General features: G+C 50.7%; 2 protein-coding genes across 3 annotated transcripts in view; one reads left to right on the top strand and one right to left on the bottom strand.

Annotated features, from left to right (window-relative positions):
- Positions 1–964: 964 nt before the first annotated feature.
- NOB1 (NIN1 (RPN12) binding protein 1 homolog) lies at positions 965–10,374 on the bottom strand. Its single transcript, XM_074969228.1, has 9 exons — positions 10,250–10,374; positions 8,960–9,092; positions 7,861–7,994; positions 5,770–5,841; positions 5,040–5,183; positions 4,611–4,829; positions 3,607–3,704; positions 2,934–3,078; positions 965–2,257 (listed from the first exon to the last, which is right to left on the bottom strand). The coding sequence occupies exons 1-9, from the start codon at positions 10,349–10,351 to the stop codon at positions 1,988–1,990; spliced, it is 1,317 nt and encodes a 438-aa protein (XP_074825329.1). The 5' UTR covers positions 10,352–10,374; the 3' UTR covers positions 965–1,987.
- An 86-nt stretch (positions 10,375–10,460) lies between these two features.
- The window catches only part of WWP2 (WW domain containing E3 ubiquitin protein ligase 2), an 89,598-nt gene continuing 82,751 nt past the window's right edge, over positions 10,461–17,307 (top strand). For both annotated transcript variants that reach the window (XM_074968992.1, XM_074968991.1), the window contains exon 1: positions 10,461–10,553. The gene's annotated coding sequence lies outside the window, so the exon portion shown is untranslated. The remainder of the gene's footprint in view (positions 10,554–17,307) is intronic.

The raw sequence follows: 17,307 nt of genomic DNA on the forward strand, positions 1-17,307 counted from the left end.
TGCACCCAGGGAGTAACTGGGCAGTGTTGAAAATGAAATTAATGAAACATTAATGAAAATGAGATCTCAAGCAGGGTTTGGTTGAAAGCACTGCAAAGGACAGTTGGGTAAGATACATTCCTTCAGACAAGGGCTTAGCCTGTTTAGACTAGAAGCACATTGTACCTTTTTGTTTTATCTGTAACCTGTTGTTGTTCTTGCTATGTCATACATCTTAACTGTTGTTAATAAACTTAGATTTGTTTTCACTAAGTTACAGTGGTGCTGAGAGTCAGCTGAATGGAACAAGCCTGTGTGTGTATCCCCCCCTCGGGGACAGCTGACCGGGTCAATACCCTGAGCATCCAGAGATAGGGGCTGGGAACCATATGGGATTGTTTGTGAGGAGGCAGGGACTGGGGTACACAGTGTTAACCTGCAGGGCAAAGTAGGGCTATGCTAGAAGCAGCCTGAGAAGAACGGTTGGGTGGCTAACAGACAGGACTGGTGGGGGCTGATACCCAGATTAGCACCAGCACGCATGTCTCTTGCTGAGGCAGGGGGGTAATAGGAGACTTGGTTCTGGGCACCCTGAGAAAGTGTCAAAACTTCTCCCCAGGGTTTTACGCAGTCACAGCCTTTATTTCCAGTTTTACCTTGACCACTCAGCCTATTCACATCCGTCCCACTGCGGCAGAACTGGGTGAGGCTCTAAGCCCTGCTACACCTGCATATGGACCTTCTGCCTAACTTACAGGAAGCTCGCCAATGGATTTGTAACAGGTTCCTGAGGGTTCTGTCTGGATGCTCCAAGCTGTGTTGCTCATGTTGCTGGTGCAGCTGTTGCTCCAGCCTCGTAGTCTGAGGCTACTTGCTGAGATGTTAGTTTGTCATGGGTAAATACGAAGGAACAGACTCTGCTTCAGCACCCAACTCCTGCCCTTGGTTATGTGGTGAGGTTGCTGTTGTGGCAATGCAGGTAATGGCTCTCAAACCCAATGGGATGGGTACAAACTCTGCTCCTGTCTCTTCACAGGGAATGGACTAAGGAGGGGTGGCTATTGTCCATCCTACGCTGTGTGTACAGAGCACAGAGTGTAGGCAAGTTGCCCTGGTGTGTGCATACAACACTTAACTTTCACTGGGGGTTGTTTTTCCTGCAGTGAGAAAGAAGCTGGCTAGGTCACCCAGCCAGCACCAAGAGAAGCTGTCACCCTTAACTCTCCAGCAGGCTCTGGGATCAAACTCTCTCAGCAACTCACAGCTGGGAGCCAGAAGTCATGGAAAAGCATGTGGCTTCCTCCTGCTGCACATACTGGCTCCGGCAACAGCATGGGCACCTTGAGCCTCATTCTCCTTGTTACGGATCCCTCACCACTGACAATGCGTACATCAGACACGGCCACCCCGCTTGGTCTCTTAATGGGACCCTGAGCACTAGCAGCATTTCCAGCATCTTCAGGCAAGGGCCAACATGGGGCCAACTTCTACCGTTTACTACTTCCACAGCTGGTTCAGTCAACCAGCTCTACCTTATTGGGGTGTAGCCAACAGCTCCAGGCCCTTTTCCACTGGAAGTGAAACACATGAAATGCAATTCCCTTCTTTATTAGAAATGCTGAAGTGTCAGACGTGGTTATACAGCTCAGGAAAAGCAGCAGGAATGGATAAAAGCCAGGTTTGCTTTCCAGATCTAGTTTGATGAAGTACCACCTTCTTCCCTCCTGCAGCTCAGAATCCTCATCTCAGCGAATCACTTAACAGGCTCAATGCTGCCACCCAGCCACAGGTGTCTCCTGGCTCACTAGATGGCCAGCTGAGCACAGAAGCAGTGGCCCAAACGCCCTCTGAATCCAGCCAGCACAGCAAGCTTTGGAATCGCACTGGGATGCCCTGCGACAATTCTTATCCTTCTGAGACCAGACATGAAAGTGTGGCATTGCTTATTGCCCTGAGTCAACAGCCCTTCCCTCATGATGCAGCCAGATCACAGCTGAGTCCCCTCCCTTCATCTCTTTCTCACCAACTTCTTGGTCGCTATGTTAGGATTCATGCGCCGCCGGCCTGCACCCAGAGCTGCATCCCGGATCTGCAGGTTGGCTGCACGGCTATAGATATCGTTTTCGGCAAAGGGGGAAACCCCTGCAATGTAATCCGGGTCAAAGACATTGGTTTTCTGCCTTGCCTTCCGGGAAAGCCGCTGTTGAGGAAAGTGCTGGTCCTCAGCCAAGTGGGGGTTGCTGCCGTGTTTCCCCCCTTGGGGCGCAGGCAGCGAGTACTGCGAAAAAGAGTAAGAGTCATTAAGGAGCAGAGTCCCCCTGCAAAGCCAGGACATTAGATGGAGGCTGGCTCCTCCCAGGAACTCATCCCCAAATAGTGAGGCTCAAACAGTGATCTGTGAAGTGATGACTGGATCAGTTTACGTACCTCTATAGGGCACCAACATTTAAGACGGGGGGGCTCTTCTATCTAGCAGACAAAGGCGTAACAATGGCTTGAAGTTGAAGCTAAATAAATGTAGGCCAGAACTAAGTGAGGGTAACTAACCACTGGAAAAATTTACCAGGGTCGTGGTGGATTCTCCAACACTGGAAGCTTTTAAATCACGATTTTCTGAAAGATGTGCTCTAGTTCAATCACAGCTACTGGATGCAGAAATTAATTCAGGGAAATCCTATTGCAGGAGGTCAGGCCAAACTATCACAGTGGTCCCTGCTGGTCTTAATCTGAGAAACTCCTTCCATGCCAACAACCCATAGCACAAGTGAAACCAAACCCTGTATTGTTTCACCACTGGAGTGTGAAAACATCCCCAGCAGGTCTCTGTGCCTGGGGCCCCAAGCCATTAACAAGAGACCTTCGTGCTCTCACTCAGTGTTGCTATGGTTGCTAGGCTGTCATGACCGCATACCAGCCAGCATGTTGTGCCTAAGCCCCAGTGATGAGCTACTCACCCGAAGCCCTCGTGTGTTCAGGACCTTTGGGTTGCGGGAGAAGTGCATGTGGAGGGTGCCATCGGCGCCCACACTCACTGCAACTTTTTTCAGTGTCTTGTTGCCACAGTGCGGACAGAAGACCCTGGTCACGTCAGACGTTGTCCTAGAAAACCACAGAAGGGTTCAATGCTCCAGTGTCACCGGGTGGCTGCAGCACTCTCCACAAGCTGGATTCTAGCAACCAGCTGGTCTGGGCTCAAAGTCCCAAACCCTCATAAGAGAGGATGGAGCCAGTCTGTGCAAAAGATCCCAAAAGAGGAAGGCAACCCATGGAGTTAGGTGATGCACTGGCTTAATGCACCTGTTTTTCATTACTGGAGTCTCAGGACCTAGGCTGCAATGTGAATGAGTTTGTTCAGTCCAAACTTAACCCATGACAGGCATTTATCCCCCCAAATATACTCCACCATGGAATTTGGATAAAGCAGCCGTCCCTGCTCAGAGGAAGCCCAGGACGAAGAGGGGTTAGAACTGAGATACCTGGGCTTAATCCCCCTGTCTGCACTCAACTGTGTTGTTTAACATTTATATTGCACCACTCAGCTGGCTAAGCACCAATGACCCCCTGACACCTCCCTGGCAAGAGTAACACTGCTCTTCACTAGCAGGTTCCGATGCTTGCGACACGTACTTGAAGCAGCCATGACAGCGTAAGATGTAGCTTCTGGCTTGCCGGATCAGCATGCCATTCATTGCCAGCACGTGGAGACCCATCTGGAGCAGAACATTCTATAAAGAGAAGGAACAGCCATGGGGAAAACCCTGTAGGAGGAACCTCCAGGCAGCTCTTAAAGGCACCAATCAACATACAAACAACAATGCACATTGACAGAATTGTAGCAAACACATACAGATGGCAGGCCTCTGATACAAAACCAGCTTCGTGGATGGCCTAAAGATAGTTCTGGGAGGAGATGTATGCCCAAAGCAGGGTGATGCATTATTGCTCCCCAGTACAGCTGAAGGCACTGACTGCAGCCTTGGAGTCTTGTTACCACAGTGTAGACAGAAGAGCCACAGGGGTCCATCTAGCCCAGGAACCTCTCCCAGGGGCCAGTACCTGCTGCAGCAAAAGAAAGTTCAGGAAACCTGGTGTTGGGCAATTTAGGCAATAAACTGCCCATGGAGGTGCGTCTCTTCCTAACCCCTATTCGTTAGAGGTTAGTTTATGCCCTAAAACCAGATATTGACTATTTACCTAGCTTTGGTAGGGCCCATCTCTTCTCTAGAGCCGACTAACCAAAAGGCCATCTGCAGTGAGGCAACAGCCTTTGTTCACCCCTTTTCTCACTGGGCAGGCAAGTGCATTACAGGGCAATAGAGTGCAGATCTTTCTGGCATTCCACTCGTGCTTAGGTGTCCCCACTGACTCCATGTTACAAACTGACCACTGAAGCCAGTTTCAGACCCAGGCACTTTGCTTCTCACCCTGCGGGGTGGGTGTGTGTACATACTTCATTGGTTTGGAAAGCCCTAATGAATTACATGCCCTAGTTCTCCTCCTTTATCCGTTATTTTGCTGACTTGCTCAGTGATGTCCAGCAGAAGCGGAATCTTCTCTTTGCAGAAGCCCTGCTGCTTTGACCTCCATTCATCTAGGCATGTTATAACTGCAGTCACCCAGTCACTCCTTACCTGCATGGCAAAGTCTGTGGTCACACAGCCGACCTGCACACTGGCAGGAGCATCACAATGCCCCATACCCTGCTGGATCCGTTTGATGTTGTCGGGAGTTATCCAGCCTTCACCATCATCACTGTCCCCTTCACTTCCATCCTCCCCAGCGTTTTCCTGATCCTCCCCAGACTGGAGAACCGCTGGTACCTCTGGGCTAATGAAAACCGTGTGAACTTTCTGGAGGGCGAGAGACACTCAGTCAGATGTGAGCTATGCAGCACCTAGACAGACGAGTGCTGCCGGAGAAGGGGGCACCAACCTAACAGCCACAAAGGTAGACAGGAGTGAGCCAGCAAGAGAATCCACAGAAACCAAAGAGCAAGGAGGCAGCAGCTAAAATGAATTGGGCAAAGAATAGGGAATTAAAGAGGAGATTCTGCCTCTCACCTGCAGCTCCTGCAAGTCCTCTTCAATGCTGGGCAGAGGGTTCCTCCAGTACAGGAAGGAGCTGAACTCTTGGCTCTCCTCTGCTGCTGCACGCAGGCCACTTTCAGATGTGGACAGACATGCATCTTCCTCCAAGTGCTTGGACTAGGTTTGAACAAATAGAAGAAAGTTAGTGGGACACAGGAAAGTGCCTGCACAGTTGATCGCTGTATGACTTTCATGTGTGAAAGTCTGAGCAATTTAAAATGACTTTTTTTTTTGGGCTGTTTTGTGTTCTGTAATGTAATTCAAATGAGAAACCCTACATTCCAGTTACAATCCTGGAATTAGTTACCAAGTGTTCGTAATTTAACTTTCAGGTGTTTAGGAAATGCTGAATAGTGACTTTTTTCTGTATTGTACTTTAAATAAATTACTAAAACAATTGAAACTGGTGTGATTTTTATATTGCATTATTTTGACAAATAAAATATGCAGAATTTTTTGCAGAATTGATTTTTTTTTTTGGGTGCAGAATCCCCCAAGGAGTATATTCTACCATTGACTTGTGTGATTTTGGACAAGTCCCGAACCTCCCTCTGCCTCAGTTCCCCCAGGATACAAAGATCTCGACCTATCCCACAGCAGAGGATGAGCCTTCATAAGTGTGGAAGGCTCTTTCCCAGCCCCCCCGCTAGCGCCTTTCATCGGAGGATACGAGACCACTACCATAGCTAATGCAAACAGTAACCTTGGAAGGCAGGTGGAACCCAGCAACATGAACAGGAGCCTCTGGATGCTGTGTGGTGGAGCTCAGCTGAACCTGCAGGGGATTAAGAGCGACAGTGAGTTTGGCAGGCAGAGCAGAATGCATGACGAGGCCACCCTGGACTAGTTCCTAAGCCAGCAACACAGGGATGGCCTGGGGCATCTCTACGAATCCTTCCAGCTATGGAGCTTAGTTGATTTTAACTGTTTTCCAAACCAGAATGGAAGGTGTTGACTAGCAGGCAGCTGACTGCGCTTTAACCGACGGCTAGAAACAAGCTGTTACAGTTCTGTGTTCAGTCCCCAGGATCTCTCAACTATGTAATGTTTACACTACAAGGCAACTTAGTTCATAAGCTGCGCCCCAGAACTCGCAGGTGAGGGATGGAGTGTGGAGCTGGAGATTGGGGGGGAGGCGCACACCTTTGGGGGGAGGGATAGCTCAGTGGTTTGAGCACTGGCCTGCTAAACCCAGCATTGAGAGTTCAATCCTTGAGGGAGCCACTTAGGGATCTGGGGCAAAAATTGGGGATTGGTCCTGCTTTGAGCAGGGGGTTGGACTAGATGACCTCTTGAGGTCCCTTCCAACCCTGATATGCTATGATTCTAGGACAGATTATGAATCCTCTCTGGGCCAAATCTGGGGTTTTTAGAGCCCCTTTATGTAGCTTGGCTCTTTCATCCAGCGTAAAGGAGCCAGAGTGGGGCTGTAGATATCACCTGTAGTATATTCATAAAAAGTGACAGACTTCTAACACGTAAATCTTTGATTCCATAGCTTATTAACTGATAGCTGTTTACATGCATCATAATGTATCTAATTTTTTGCTCTATACATTTTACAGAGACTGGAATTATTTGGAGGAAGGGTAGGGGGAAAGGGGACTACAGCCATGGAAGTGTAGGCATAGGGCCATGGGGGGGAGGGAGGTACAGGGCCACATGGTGATGGGGGAGGGTGCAGAGCTACATAGGGACAGTGGGTGGCTAGGTTGGGGTACAGACACATGAGGATGGGGTACAGAGCCACATGGGGATACGGGGAGTGGGTGTCTGAATGGAGGTGGAGGGACACATGGACAGGCGGTGCAAGGACACATGGGGATGGGGGGAGTGGGTGTCTGAGTGGGGGTGGAGGGACACGTGTGCCTGACTGAATGGGAGAGGCTAGGGGTCAGCTAGGGTCTGCATGGGAGAAGCTCCCTAACAGTCCCTCCCCACCCACCAAAAAAACCTGTTCCATACTTTTCCCACCCATAGTCAACAACCCTCCAAGTTCACACCCAGGCTCCTTCCCAGCAATTTACTTCCCTCTCTTTGCTCCCTTACCCCTGACTTCCGCCAGCCTTGCACTGCTTCTGGGGGATGTGGGAAATACAGTTCTGTATTGTAGTTTTAAATTAATTATTACTCAAAGTTCTGTATTAATATGCCTAGTAAGGAATCTATTTGTCAAATATTTTCTGAATTTTTTTGTTGTCTGTATTGTTACAGACATACTTGCTGACACATTTTGAAATAAATGACCAAAAATAATTAACATATGAACGGCCATAGTGGGTCAGATCAAAGGTTCATCTAGCCCAGTATCCTGTCTTCCGACAGTGGCCAATGCCAGTTACCCCAGAGGGAATGAACAAAACAGGTAATCACCAAGTGATCCATCCCCTGTTGCCCATTCCCAGCTTCTGGCAAACAGAGGCTACAGACACATGGGGATAATAGCCACTGATGGACCTATCCTCCATGAATTGAAACTGGTGTGATTATACTGTGTAATCAGATGTAATATTTTACTTAAGTTCTATAATGCAGCCAGATATTTCTTAAAACCAGCAGAGCTTTTTGGAGACCAGACCAAAAGGATCATGTGACATGGCACCAGTCCATGACAGTAGATGCAGACTGAATTTTATATCAAGAATAGGATTAAACATCCCCCTCACCTTTCTCACGAATATACACCCTCACCAAACACCTTTGAAAAGCCCACTCGCTCCTGAAGGCAGTAATTCTGAAGGACCTACACAGCATGAGGGTAGTGGATTGGGTTAGTCACTCCAGGGGAGTTTACCTTTTTTTCTGGCTCTGTCTTCAGATGAGCCACCCCAACAATCTCTGCCTCCAGCTGGTAGGTCAGGGCTAGCACCTGGAGATCTGTGGCTGACAGACTGGGGTAGTCGCCAGTCTTTTTTGAAAATTCTGTCACTATAACAAAGTGAGAGTGCCGTCATTGGGGGAATTCCACCTGGGTAAATCCAACATTTAGCGGATACATAGATACTAATAAGCGCTTTCACAGGCAATTAGAACTTTCAGCAAAATACAAAATACAGAAGTTGGCTTGGGGTAGTTGTAGAGGCTGCTCTTTCACTTGAACCATTCCCATCTATTGACAATTCTTCCCACAGCCCTCACCCTCTTAAGGGCATTTTCTTTTTACATCTCACCCTAAAAGCTTTACTTGTGGGCCTGGGGGTAGCTCTACATAAAAACGGTCTGGGCTGCTCTATCAAAGAGCATTTATCTGCTGAGCTCAAGAATATTTGGAAAGAATCCAGACGTAGCATCACTTTTCTCTTGAAAAGTGACAGTAAGGTTGTTTTAGGCTCAAGATGTAGGTTTTAGTAGTAATGGGCTAAGCAGCTCAAAGACTCCTACAATCTGTCATGCCTCTCTTCATCTATTACAGCCACTAGAATCATTTAGATGTGACAATGATCCCCTCTGTGGAATGTCTGAAATAAATTCCATGAGAATAGTTTTATTTGAATGCTAACTTTCCCCCAGAGGGATTTCAACCCAAAGACCACAGCCTTGTGCTACTGCATGAGAACTAGGAAGCAAAAGTGATTAGAAACAAAAGTAAAAACTGACTATTCTGCTGTCCTGGGTCGGGTGCGGAGTAGATTAACAGCAGGAATGGTGAGAGTATGTTGGGACTCTTAAAATTGTTCGTTTCAATCACAGGAGCTGGAGCTAAATAAAGGAATGGGGCTTTCATCCTGACATTTGCTCTAAGGCTATGTTTAATGGAATCCAGGCACACTTTCTATGATGAAAAAATACCTATTCAGAGAAAAGCTGTACAAGTGCCAGCCTGGGCAGGAAGGATACTGAGTTAGCAGCTGGGACAACGCTCTGCTAGTTGTCCTTGAGGCCAGCTCACCTACCTAATTTAACATACTCAGGGAAGGGCTGTTTGAAGTGAAGCTGGTAGGGCAGCACGGCCAGTTGTCTCCTGGTTTCCTTGTCCCGGATTTCACTGACCACCTCCTTAATAGTGTAAACGTTTCTACCGAAGTCCTGTTGTATGAGAGACACAAGAATTCCTGCTACTAGGAACAAACAGACAAATGACTGATTCCAAGGCCAGAATGCACATGGGGATGCCCAATCCCCACAGATGGCACAGTGTGGTTCCAAAGCAGCTCCATACACAGCACCCATCACTATGGAGCCAGGTGCTGAAACACCCCAACCTCCTCCCGCCCCATAGATGGGAGAGGGGCTGCCAGACTCAGGGAAGGCTTGGCTCCCCTGCTCTGCAGCCACTGGCTGAGACAGAAAGGCAGTGTCTTGGTGGGGCCACTGGATGATCAAGGTACAAAAGGAGCATGCCATTCTGAAGAAGCTAAATGAATTCTCTGCATCAGCCTTCACTGCAGAGGATGTAAGGGCGATTCCCACACCTGAGCCATTTTTTTAGGTGGCAAATCTGAAGAACTATCCCAGATTGAGGTGTCATCAGAGGAAGTTTAAGAACAAATTCATAAATTAAACAGTAAGAAGTTACCAGAACTAGAGGATATTCACCCAAGAGTTCTGAAGAAACTAAAATATGAAATCGAAGAACTATTAACTGCGGTATGTAACTTATCACTTAAACCACATCTGTACAAGATGACTGGAGAATAGGTAATGGGATACCAATTTTTATAAAGGCTCCAGAGGCAATCCAGTCAAAAAAGCGAACAGAAAGCCGGGCACCGTCAAGGGACAGATGAAACAGCTCAGATTGTCTCTCTATAAATCCACGGGAGGCCCGCAGCTTGAAGACCGCGTGCAGATGTGGTCGCCCCACCTCCGAAACGATGGACCGGACTTGGGAAAGGTTCAGAAAAGGGCAGCAGCAGCGGGTGACGGTTGGGCACCGCTTCCGCCGGGGGCGAGATGAGAGACTGGAGCGCGCGGGCTGGCACAGAGCCGCCCCCGGGGGCGGCAGAGCGGGGGAGCAGAAAGGGACGGGGGGGTCTTGACCCCTCCCCCAACGCGCGGCGGCCCGGCTGTGAAGGCCCAAGGCACCACGGGGAGGAGCTCGGTAAGTCGCCCGCGCTGGTCCCCAGAGCGCCGCGCGGCGGGGACGGCTCCCACCATCGCTGCCCGCCCGGCCGTTCTCGCCGGCCGGAGCGTCCCCACAAGGCCCGGCCCGCAGGAAGCGCCCCCCGGCCCCGCCGCGGTACCTGCAGCGGCGCCCCGCGCAGAAAGGCCCCGGCGTCCGCCACGACGTGCTCCACCGCCGCCATCTTGGCCCTCGCCGGATCCGCGGGCCTACCCCGCGGCATGCCGGGAGCGGCAGTGTTTGTGGGGCCGCGATGCATGCCGGGACTGGCGCTGTTTCGTTGCCATGGTGCACGCCGGAAGCGGTGGTTCCCTCAAGCCCCGTTCGCAGCTGCCCCGTGACACATTTCCGGGCTCCGAGTCAGGTGGGGAGCCGCTGTCACATGACCACGATCGCAGCCGGAAGTGGAGGCGAAGCCGTCGCCGGTAAATACGGAGGGGGCCGGGCTGGGGTTGCGGCGCGGGCTTGGCGGGTGGGGCTGGGGGCAGCTCGCTTAGGGCTCGGCTCGCTCCGGCTGGCCTGGTCCCCCCGCCCCGCCCGCGGGCCTCCTGGTCCGGCGAGTGTCGGGCCCGGGTCGGCCGAGGCGCCCCACTGGGGCATGGCGGGAGCCCCCAGCCCAGCCGGCCGCGGCGGCGTGTGGCCGGGGGCTCTGGTCCGCCCGGGTGCGGGCGGCTGCTGGGCCGCTGCCCGGGGCCGCTAACCCGGCTGTCCTGGGCCCGGGCCCAGAGCGGCCCCGGCGGGAGGCAGAGCAGCGGCTAGTGGCCTGCGGCCAAGGCCGAGTCCCGGCGCCCCTGCGGGGGCAGAGCGACTTCGGCTACCTCGGGTGCGATAGGGGACGCTCGGCTACCCCCGGGGGCCACAGCGCGGGGGCGGGGGAAAGGTCTCGTCCCTTGTCCTCCCCCTGCAGCCCGTGGATCCTCGGGGCTGCTGGACGGGGAGTCCCGCTGTTGAGTTTTGTGCGGGGCGGGGCCCGCGGCCCGCCCAACCTGCTGGCGTTGCTGTGGCAGGGGAGATTCCCAGGGAGTCTCGGTGTCTCTGTGCCAGGCTTTGGGGCTGCTGGGCCTTGCTTGGCAGCCTTGGACCCAGCCCTTGGCCGAAGGAATGGGTGGGCTAGTAGAGAGTCGGTGACCCTCTCTCAGGCAGGAGGTGAAAAGGCGCGCCCTGGCGTCTGAGCTCCACGGGGATAAGGTAGCATTTTACACCTCACATCAGCTGGATGAGGCGGGTCCCATCCCAAAGCTTTAGTCTGACTAGGGCACAAATAGACAGCTTGGCATCAGCATGTTTTATTGATGTCTCTGCCTCATGGTCTTTGCATCTCTTTGAATCTCAGCTGGGTGCTCCTTTCCCTCTCTCCTTGCTGGCTTTCCCTCTGTTTCTCTGTGGTAGGTGAGCTCGCTACCCCACTCCAAAAGTAAATCACTCATCTGTCACCTCCCCTGCCACTTGCCTTTCCTAATTAGTATGCATAGGTGGGTCTTTTGCCAAATTAGGATCTGCCAAGCTGATTAAGCCCCCCACCCCCTTTCCCAAATATTGTGCTTGATCTGTTGCTGAGCTTCATTTCTGGCTCAAATTCTATGGCCAACGGTTGCATTAGTTGAGAAGGATTCTTCTGTTACTCTGATCTTTGTTCCTCCCTGAGAGAGCCACAGTCCTAAAACAATAGATGGTGCTGCCTCAACATGTCCATGAGTAGCTCGCAGCTTTGCAGTTCTTCTATACTGAGATGGGAGCTGTGCTGGCTGCCTGCCAACTTCCGTCCGTCCTCTGAGGCTAAGAGCCAGTGGGCTCCTCTTTTCAGCATTCACATGGCAGCAGCCTGTAGGGAGGCCGCAGAAAAATAACTTAACTTCTGTCTCGCTCATAGGCACAATTTAAGAATATAGGAATGGCCACAGTGGGTCAGACCAATGGTCCATCTAGCCCAGTATCCTGTCTCTGACAGTACCAGTGTTTCAGGTCATGTACATTATAGGGCAGTTGGATTGATCCACCCCTGTATTCCCCTCCTAACTTCTGGCAGTCAGAGCTGTAGGGTTGCCCCAAGCATGGGGTTGCACTCCTCACCACCTTGGCAAATAGCCACTGATGGACCTTTTGTCCCTGAACTTATCTAGTTCTTTTTTTTAAACCCAGTTATACTTTCATTTCCAGAGGATGTTGTGATGGCCAAGTTACACAGATTAATTGTGTTGTGTGGAAAAATATTTTCCCTGGTTTATATTAAACCTGCTGCCTATTAATTTCCTTGGGTGACCCCTGGTTTTTGTATTGAGGGAAAGGGTAAATAACTTCCCCCCCCCCCCCAATGATTTTATAGGCCTGTATCATATCCCCTTTAGCCATCTCATTTCTAAGCTGAACAGCACTTATCTCTTTAATCTTTCCTTGTACGGAAACCATTCCATAGCCTTTAACGTCTTTCTTCTCTGGACCTTGTCCAGTTCCACTATATCGTTTTTGAGCTGGGATGACCAGAACTGGGCACAGTATTCAGGTATTCTGGTTCTGCAGATAGCTCCATGGCTGCTGCTCAGAGCTTCCACAGCAGTGGAATGAGTCCTGATCCATCTTCTCTGTTTGCAGCATTGCTGTTCTGAAACCCTGGGGACAAACAATGAAATTGACACAAGGGGGTTGATTTAATTCTCCTGTTCCTTGGGGAAAGTGCTGAGCAACAAAGGTGGCAGGCATTGGAGTTATCTGCTGGGGATGGAGGGGAGATGCAGTGGAAATACCTTCCGTGCAGCTGGAGGCTGGGGAAAGAGGTGGGGCAGCAGATACTCTTTGCCCCCCACTGTAGTAGCCCCCCCAGCTCTTGGGTTGTGGGGCGGGGGGAGAGGCAAGAAAGGGAGTGAGGCCATCCCTCCTGGAAGCTGGTCAAGGTTTCAGGTGTGACACCTCATGTACTTCGAAGCCAGAAGCTGATCTGAAAGACACCCCAGAGACCGCATCCCACCATTAGCCAATTGCTCTTAGGTGGGTGAGATTTTGTTTGCCCCTGCCTAGTAGATGATTAGTAAATGTTTCCAGTCCTGCAGTTTGTTGTACTTGTGCCCTGGGCGGGGCCTATGTATTCTGTGGCCATGGAATTTGTTGCAGGCACCGCACCCTGCCCCAGCATTGTGCTCCAGAGTCTGACTTCAATTTGCAAACCTCTTTAGCCCCTCTGGCTGTGAAAAGCAATGCCTGCTGTGTGCAAGCTTGGCAAGTCAGCTTGCTGTCAGTAGCCTTGAGAGTTGTGGACTGTCCCATTCATCTCAACGCTTCATTAGCTTTTAAATCTACCAATAGCTCGTTGATGTTTAGCTGTTTCACTGTTAATCAGTGCAGCAGAAACATGCTCGTTCCAACGTCACTCACTATCTCAGGTGCCAGAAGCCCCCAGCTTCACTCTGACATCGCTGGGCACTTGCGTGTTCTCAGTAGAAAGCTTTGGTGGAAAGGGGGGGCTGGGGGCCTGGAAGTATCTAGGACAGCAAGATACCATGTGGATTGATTTCTTCACCTCCTGTGTAATTCCATGCAGGTCCTCATTCTGAATGTGCTGGGAGCTGCTGCAGAATGTCCACCTACTGCAGCGGTGTGCTGCTGAGAGTAGGCAGTCTTGCTGCGTGCAGCCTTCTTCCTAAACTGCAGATAGGAAGTCCATGCCAAATGCAGTGGCCTGTGAGCAGCGCTTTCACAGACAATTAGAACGTTCAGAGAAATACAAAATACAGAGGTTGGCTTGGGGGAGCTGTAGAAGCTGCTCTTTCACTTGAACCATTCCCATCTATTGACAATTCTTCCCATAGCCCCCACCCTCTTAAGGGTATTTTCTTTTTAAATCTCACCCTAAAAGCTTTTCTTGCAGGCCTAGGGGTAGCTCTACATAAAAACGGTCTGGGCTGCTCTATTAAAGAGCATTTATCTGCTGTGCTCAAGAATATTTGGAAAGAATCCAGATGTAGTCCACCTTCTACAGAGGATGCAAACCATTGCTGAGCAAACGGTTTTAAAGCAGCTTGAATGAGGTGGAGGGGCCAAAGCCTAGATCACAAGTGAGGGCCAGTAGGTGTCCTCAGTCTTATACATTCCAACCAGCTCACAACTTGGTGGCATTAGGGGTCTGTAGAGGGTTTGGACCTCGGATGAGATGCTGATTTAATAGAAATGTGTGTCCTTATCTAATCCTCTACACTGCACAACCACTAAAGATCCCATGATGATCTCGGGGGAATGGATGTTTGTCCTTGGCCGAAATGACCCCTCGGTTCTTTTGAGGTTTGCTACCTGGATGCTGCTTCCCCCAGAGGTGGCTGTATTTTGGTGGTGCTCTGTGAATGTAGCTTTGAAGTGCATTGGGATCTGTCAGGGTGAACAGAGCTACAGGCATAAAATGCTGTCCTAGTGTTATCAGTCTGTTTCCTAACTGTGCAAGTGTGGCTGCTTGTGTTGGTCATGCAGGACTATTTATAAAGACTTCTGGATAATCCAGGGTAGCTTCCACTTGCCTGAGCCATGCTGCAGAACTGTCAATGAGGACAGGAGACCCCTGACCCAGAGAAGGAGCCTTCTCTGAATCCCAGTCTTCAGGACTCATGAGGGAGGGGCCATCCAGTGGGGAATCTCAGCTGGCGGGGCTTGGGATCCAGACAGTAGAGATCTTAACAGTGAGCCTGGACCTATGAAGAGGCCACCTTATGGAACTAAACCCTAATGAGAGAGACCTGGGCTGCCCTTGAGGGCTCCCAATACTCTCCCTTGTGATGCTAGGCCCCTCATTTCCTCTGTAGTAAGATAGAATCACAGATGCATGTGTAGGACTGGAAGAGACCTTGAGAGGTCGTCTAGTCCAGTCCCCTGCACTCAAGGCAGGGCTATGTAATATCTAGACCAGAGGTTCTCAAACTGTGATCCGCAGACCACCAGTGGATTACAAGCTCCATTCAGCTGGTCCATGGATCGTTCCCCCTCAGGTGCGTGCCTGGGCGGCTGGCACACGAGAGAATGAAGGGTCACCCACCTAATTCATGGAGCTCTGCAGGCGTAGCTCCACTAATGAGCTGCCTGGACCCTGGAGAAGCCTCACGTGTAAGGTGAAGTGGTGGCTTTGGGGGTAGGTGGGAGGGGGCAGTGGGGTGAGAAGAGGGGGTGGGGGAATTTAGGACATGCAGGGCTATGACAGCCAGAGAAAGAGGTGACTTTCCTGAGCTCCAGGGCTGCGGCTGCCGGGGAGAGATCCCCCTCCTTCCCAGCCCCAGCTCAGGGGGGCTGCTGTGGCGCGGGAGAGAGGGCACATCTATCACATTAGAAAGGTAAGACTAATAATAAAATAGGAGTTATGTGCTTTTGTTTGTAGAACAAAAAAGTTAAGTTTTTTTTTTAATATAGCGCTTTTATCCAAAGTGCTTAACAATAGTTAGCTAATGGTACAAAAGACATTTGGAAAGATCACTAAGTGATCTGCCGAAACCCTCAGCAATTTTCAAGTGGTCGGTGGGGGGGTTTGAGAACCACTGAACTAGACCATTCCCGACAGGTGTTTGTCTTGTTAATCTTGTTTCTGTCAGGACTTCCTAAAGGATCCTCAAGCTGTTTAGTCACATACACTAGTCACGAACCAGCCAAATGCAGCCAGCTGCACTGTTCAGTGGTGTGGGGCAGAAAGTGAAGGCAACTGTGTCCTCTTAATCCTGGGGGGGACACCTTTCTCCCTGTGCCATGCTGTTAGAGTTGTGAACAGCAGATGCCTTTGAGTTTGATCACCCCAGGTGGGGCCTGCAGGCTGAGCAATCTCTGTACTTTGGAACGCTCTCCCTGCAAGGCCTGAGTTTATTGCCCTTCCAGTTCCGGGCACTTAGCAAACCCCAGCTGCTGTGTGGGCATTGGGCATGGGCTGAGGAGCAGTGGAGGTTGGGGGTTAAGCAGCCTGTGTCACTTGACTGGTGACTAAGTGAAGTTTGCAAGCTGTGAGGAAGGGGAAGAGCTGCTGCTTTGGCTGGATCTAAATTTATTTGGTGCTTAGAAGTCAAGGGCACGCAGAGCTTTCGACGGGAGCCCTTTGGTGTGCGGTATGTATGAGACCGAAATGAAGAACGCCCAGTTGAATAACCCCAAGGGTGCTTATGGGACGAGAACATGGATTTTGAGTGGTTGTGCAGGGCACAGGGTAGATGAGACATATTTCTGTTAAGTCAGCATCTCTGCTCAAACTGGCGTGACTTCCTGCTATCCCAGGTCCAAACTCCTGCCCAGACGGAAACAGACGCCTGGCCTCTTGCCAAAGGTGCCAGGGGCTCTCTAATGATAGAATAAATGGGCCAAAGGAATTAACATAACCCTGTCATTGTCCAACAAAAAACAGTGCTAAACAAGGGCTGGGGTTTAGTATATAGAGACCTCACCCTGCTCGGTGCCCTGGCCAACACGTTTTAACCTTTTATTGAAGGAAGGAGGGAAGAAAAGAAGGAAAACCAGTTAAGGCCCTGGGAATGTCAAGTATGAACTAAGGCTTCCATCTGAACAATGTCCCTTGTTCCTGTACACTGGAAAGAAAACCCCCTTTCTGAGTCTTAGATGGCATCAAAGATGGCAGTACTGTCCTTGTGGGGAAAAGAGAAGCTAGCTGGGCTGGAGCTGCTGCTGTGGCTATAGCCCAAACCCATTTCATCCCAGGTGGTGGTTGGGATTTAGCTGGAGCTGGTCGGGGTGGCCATGTTATCTGTGTCCCTCTGTCTGGTCCGGTCTGGTCAGGATGTCTCTCAGGATTAGGATGACGAATGCCCGGGGTCCCAGGAGATGGTGGGGGTGGCAGCCATGATGGTGAAGCTCACTTCAGTAGCCTCTGTCTGTGCTTCTCTCTGTTCTGTCAGGGACCCCGAAAAGGAGTGGAGTGTGGCATAGCCCACCCCCTTATTATTTGTCCAGCAATTAATCCTGATATCTGACACCTCAATGTTCGTTCATTAATTTCTGGTTTCATACCCTTCTGTTTTTACCCACCATGTTTTCAACCTAGTGCTTGAATTGTATGGCTTTGTGTGGGCTTATTTTCTCGCTCGCTCGCTCTCTTCCACTTGTTTATAATTTTCTCTATGGAAAATAAGTTGACCTACTTTGCATGATAAATTCCTGAGCAGGCAGAAGTTAGAGACCAGTTCTCACACCTGTAGAAGATGGCGGTGCCCATGC

The sequence above is a fragment of the Natator depressus genome, chromosome 12 (genome assembly GCF_965152275.1).
Source record: "Natator depressus isolate rNatDep1 chromosome 12, rNatDep2.hap1, whole genome shotgun sequence".
NCBI classification, from domain to species: Eukaryota; Metazoa; Chordata; order Testudines; family Cheloniidae; genus Natator; species Natator depressus.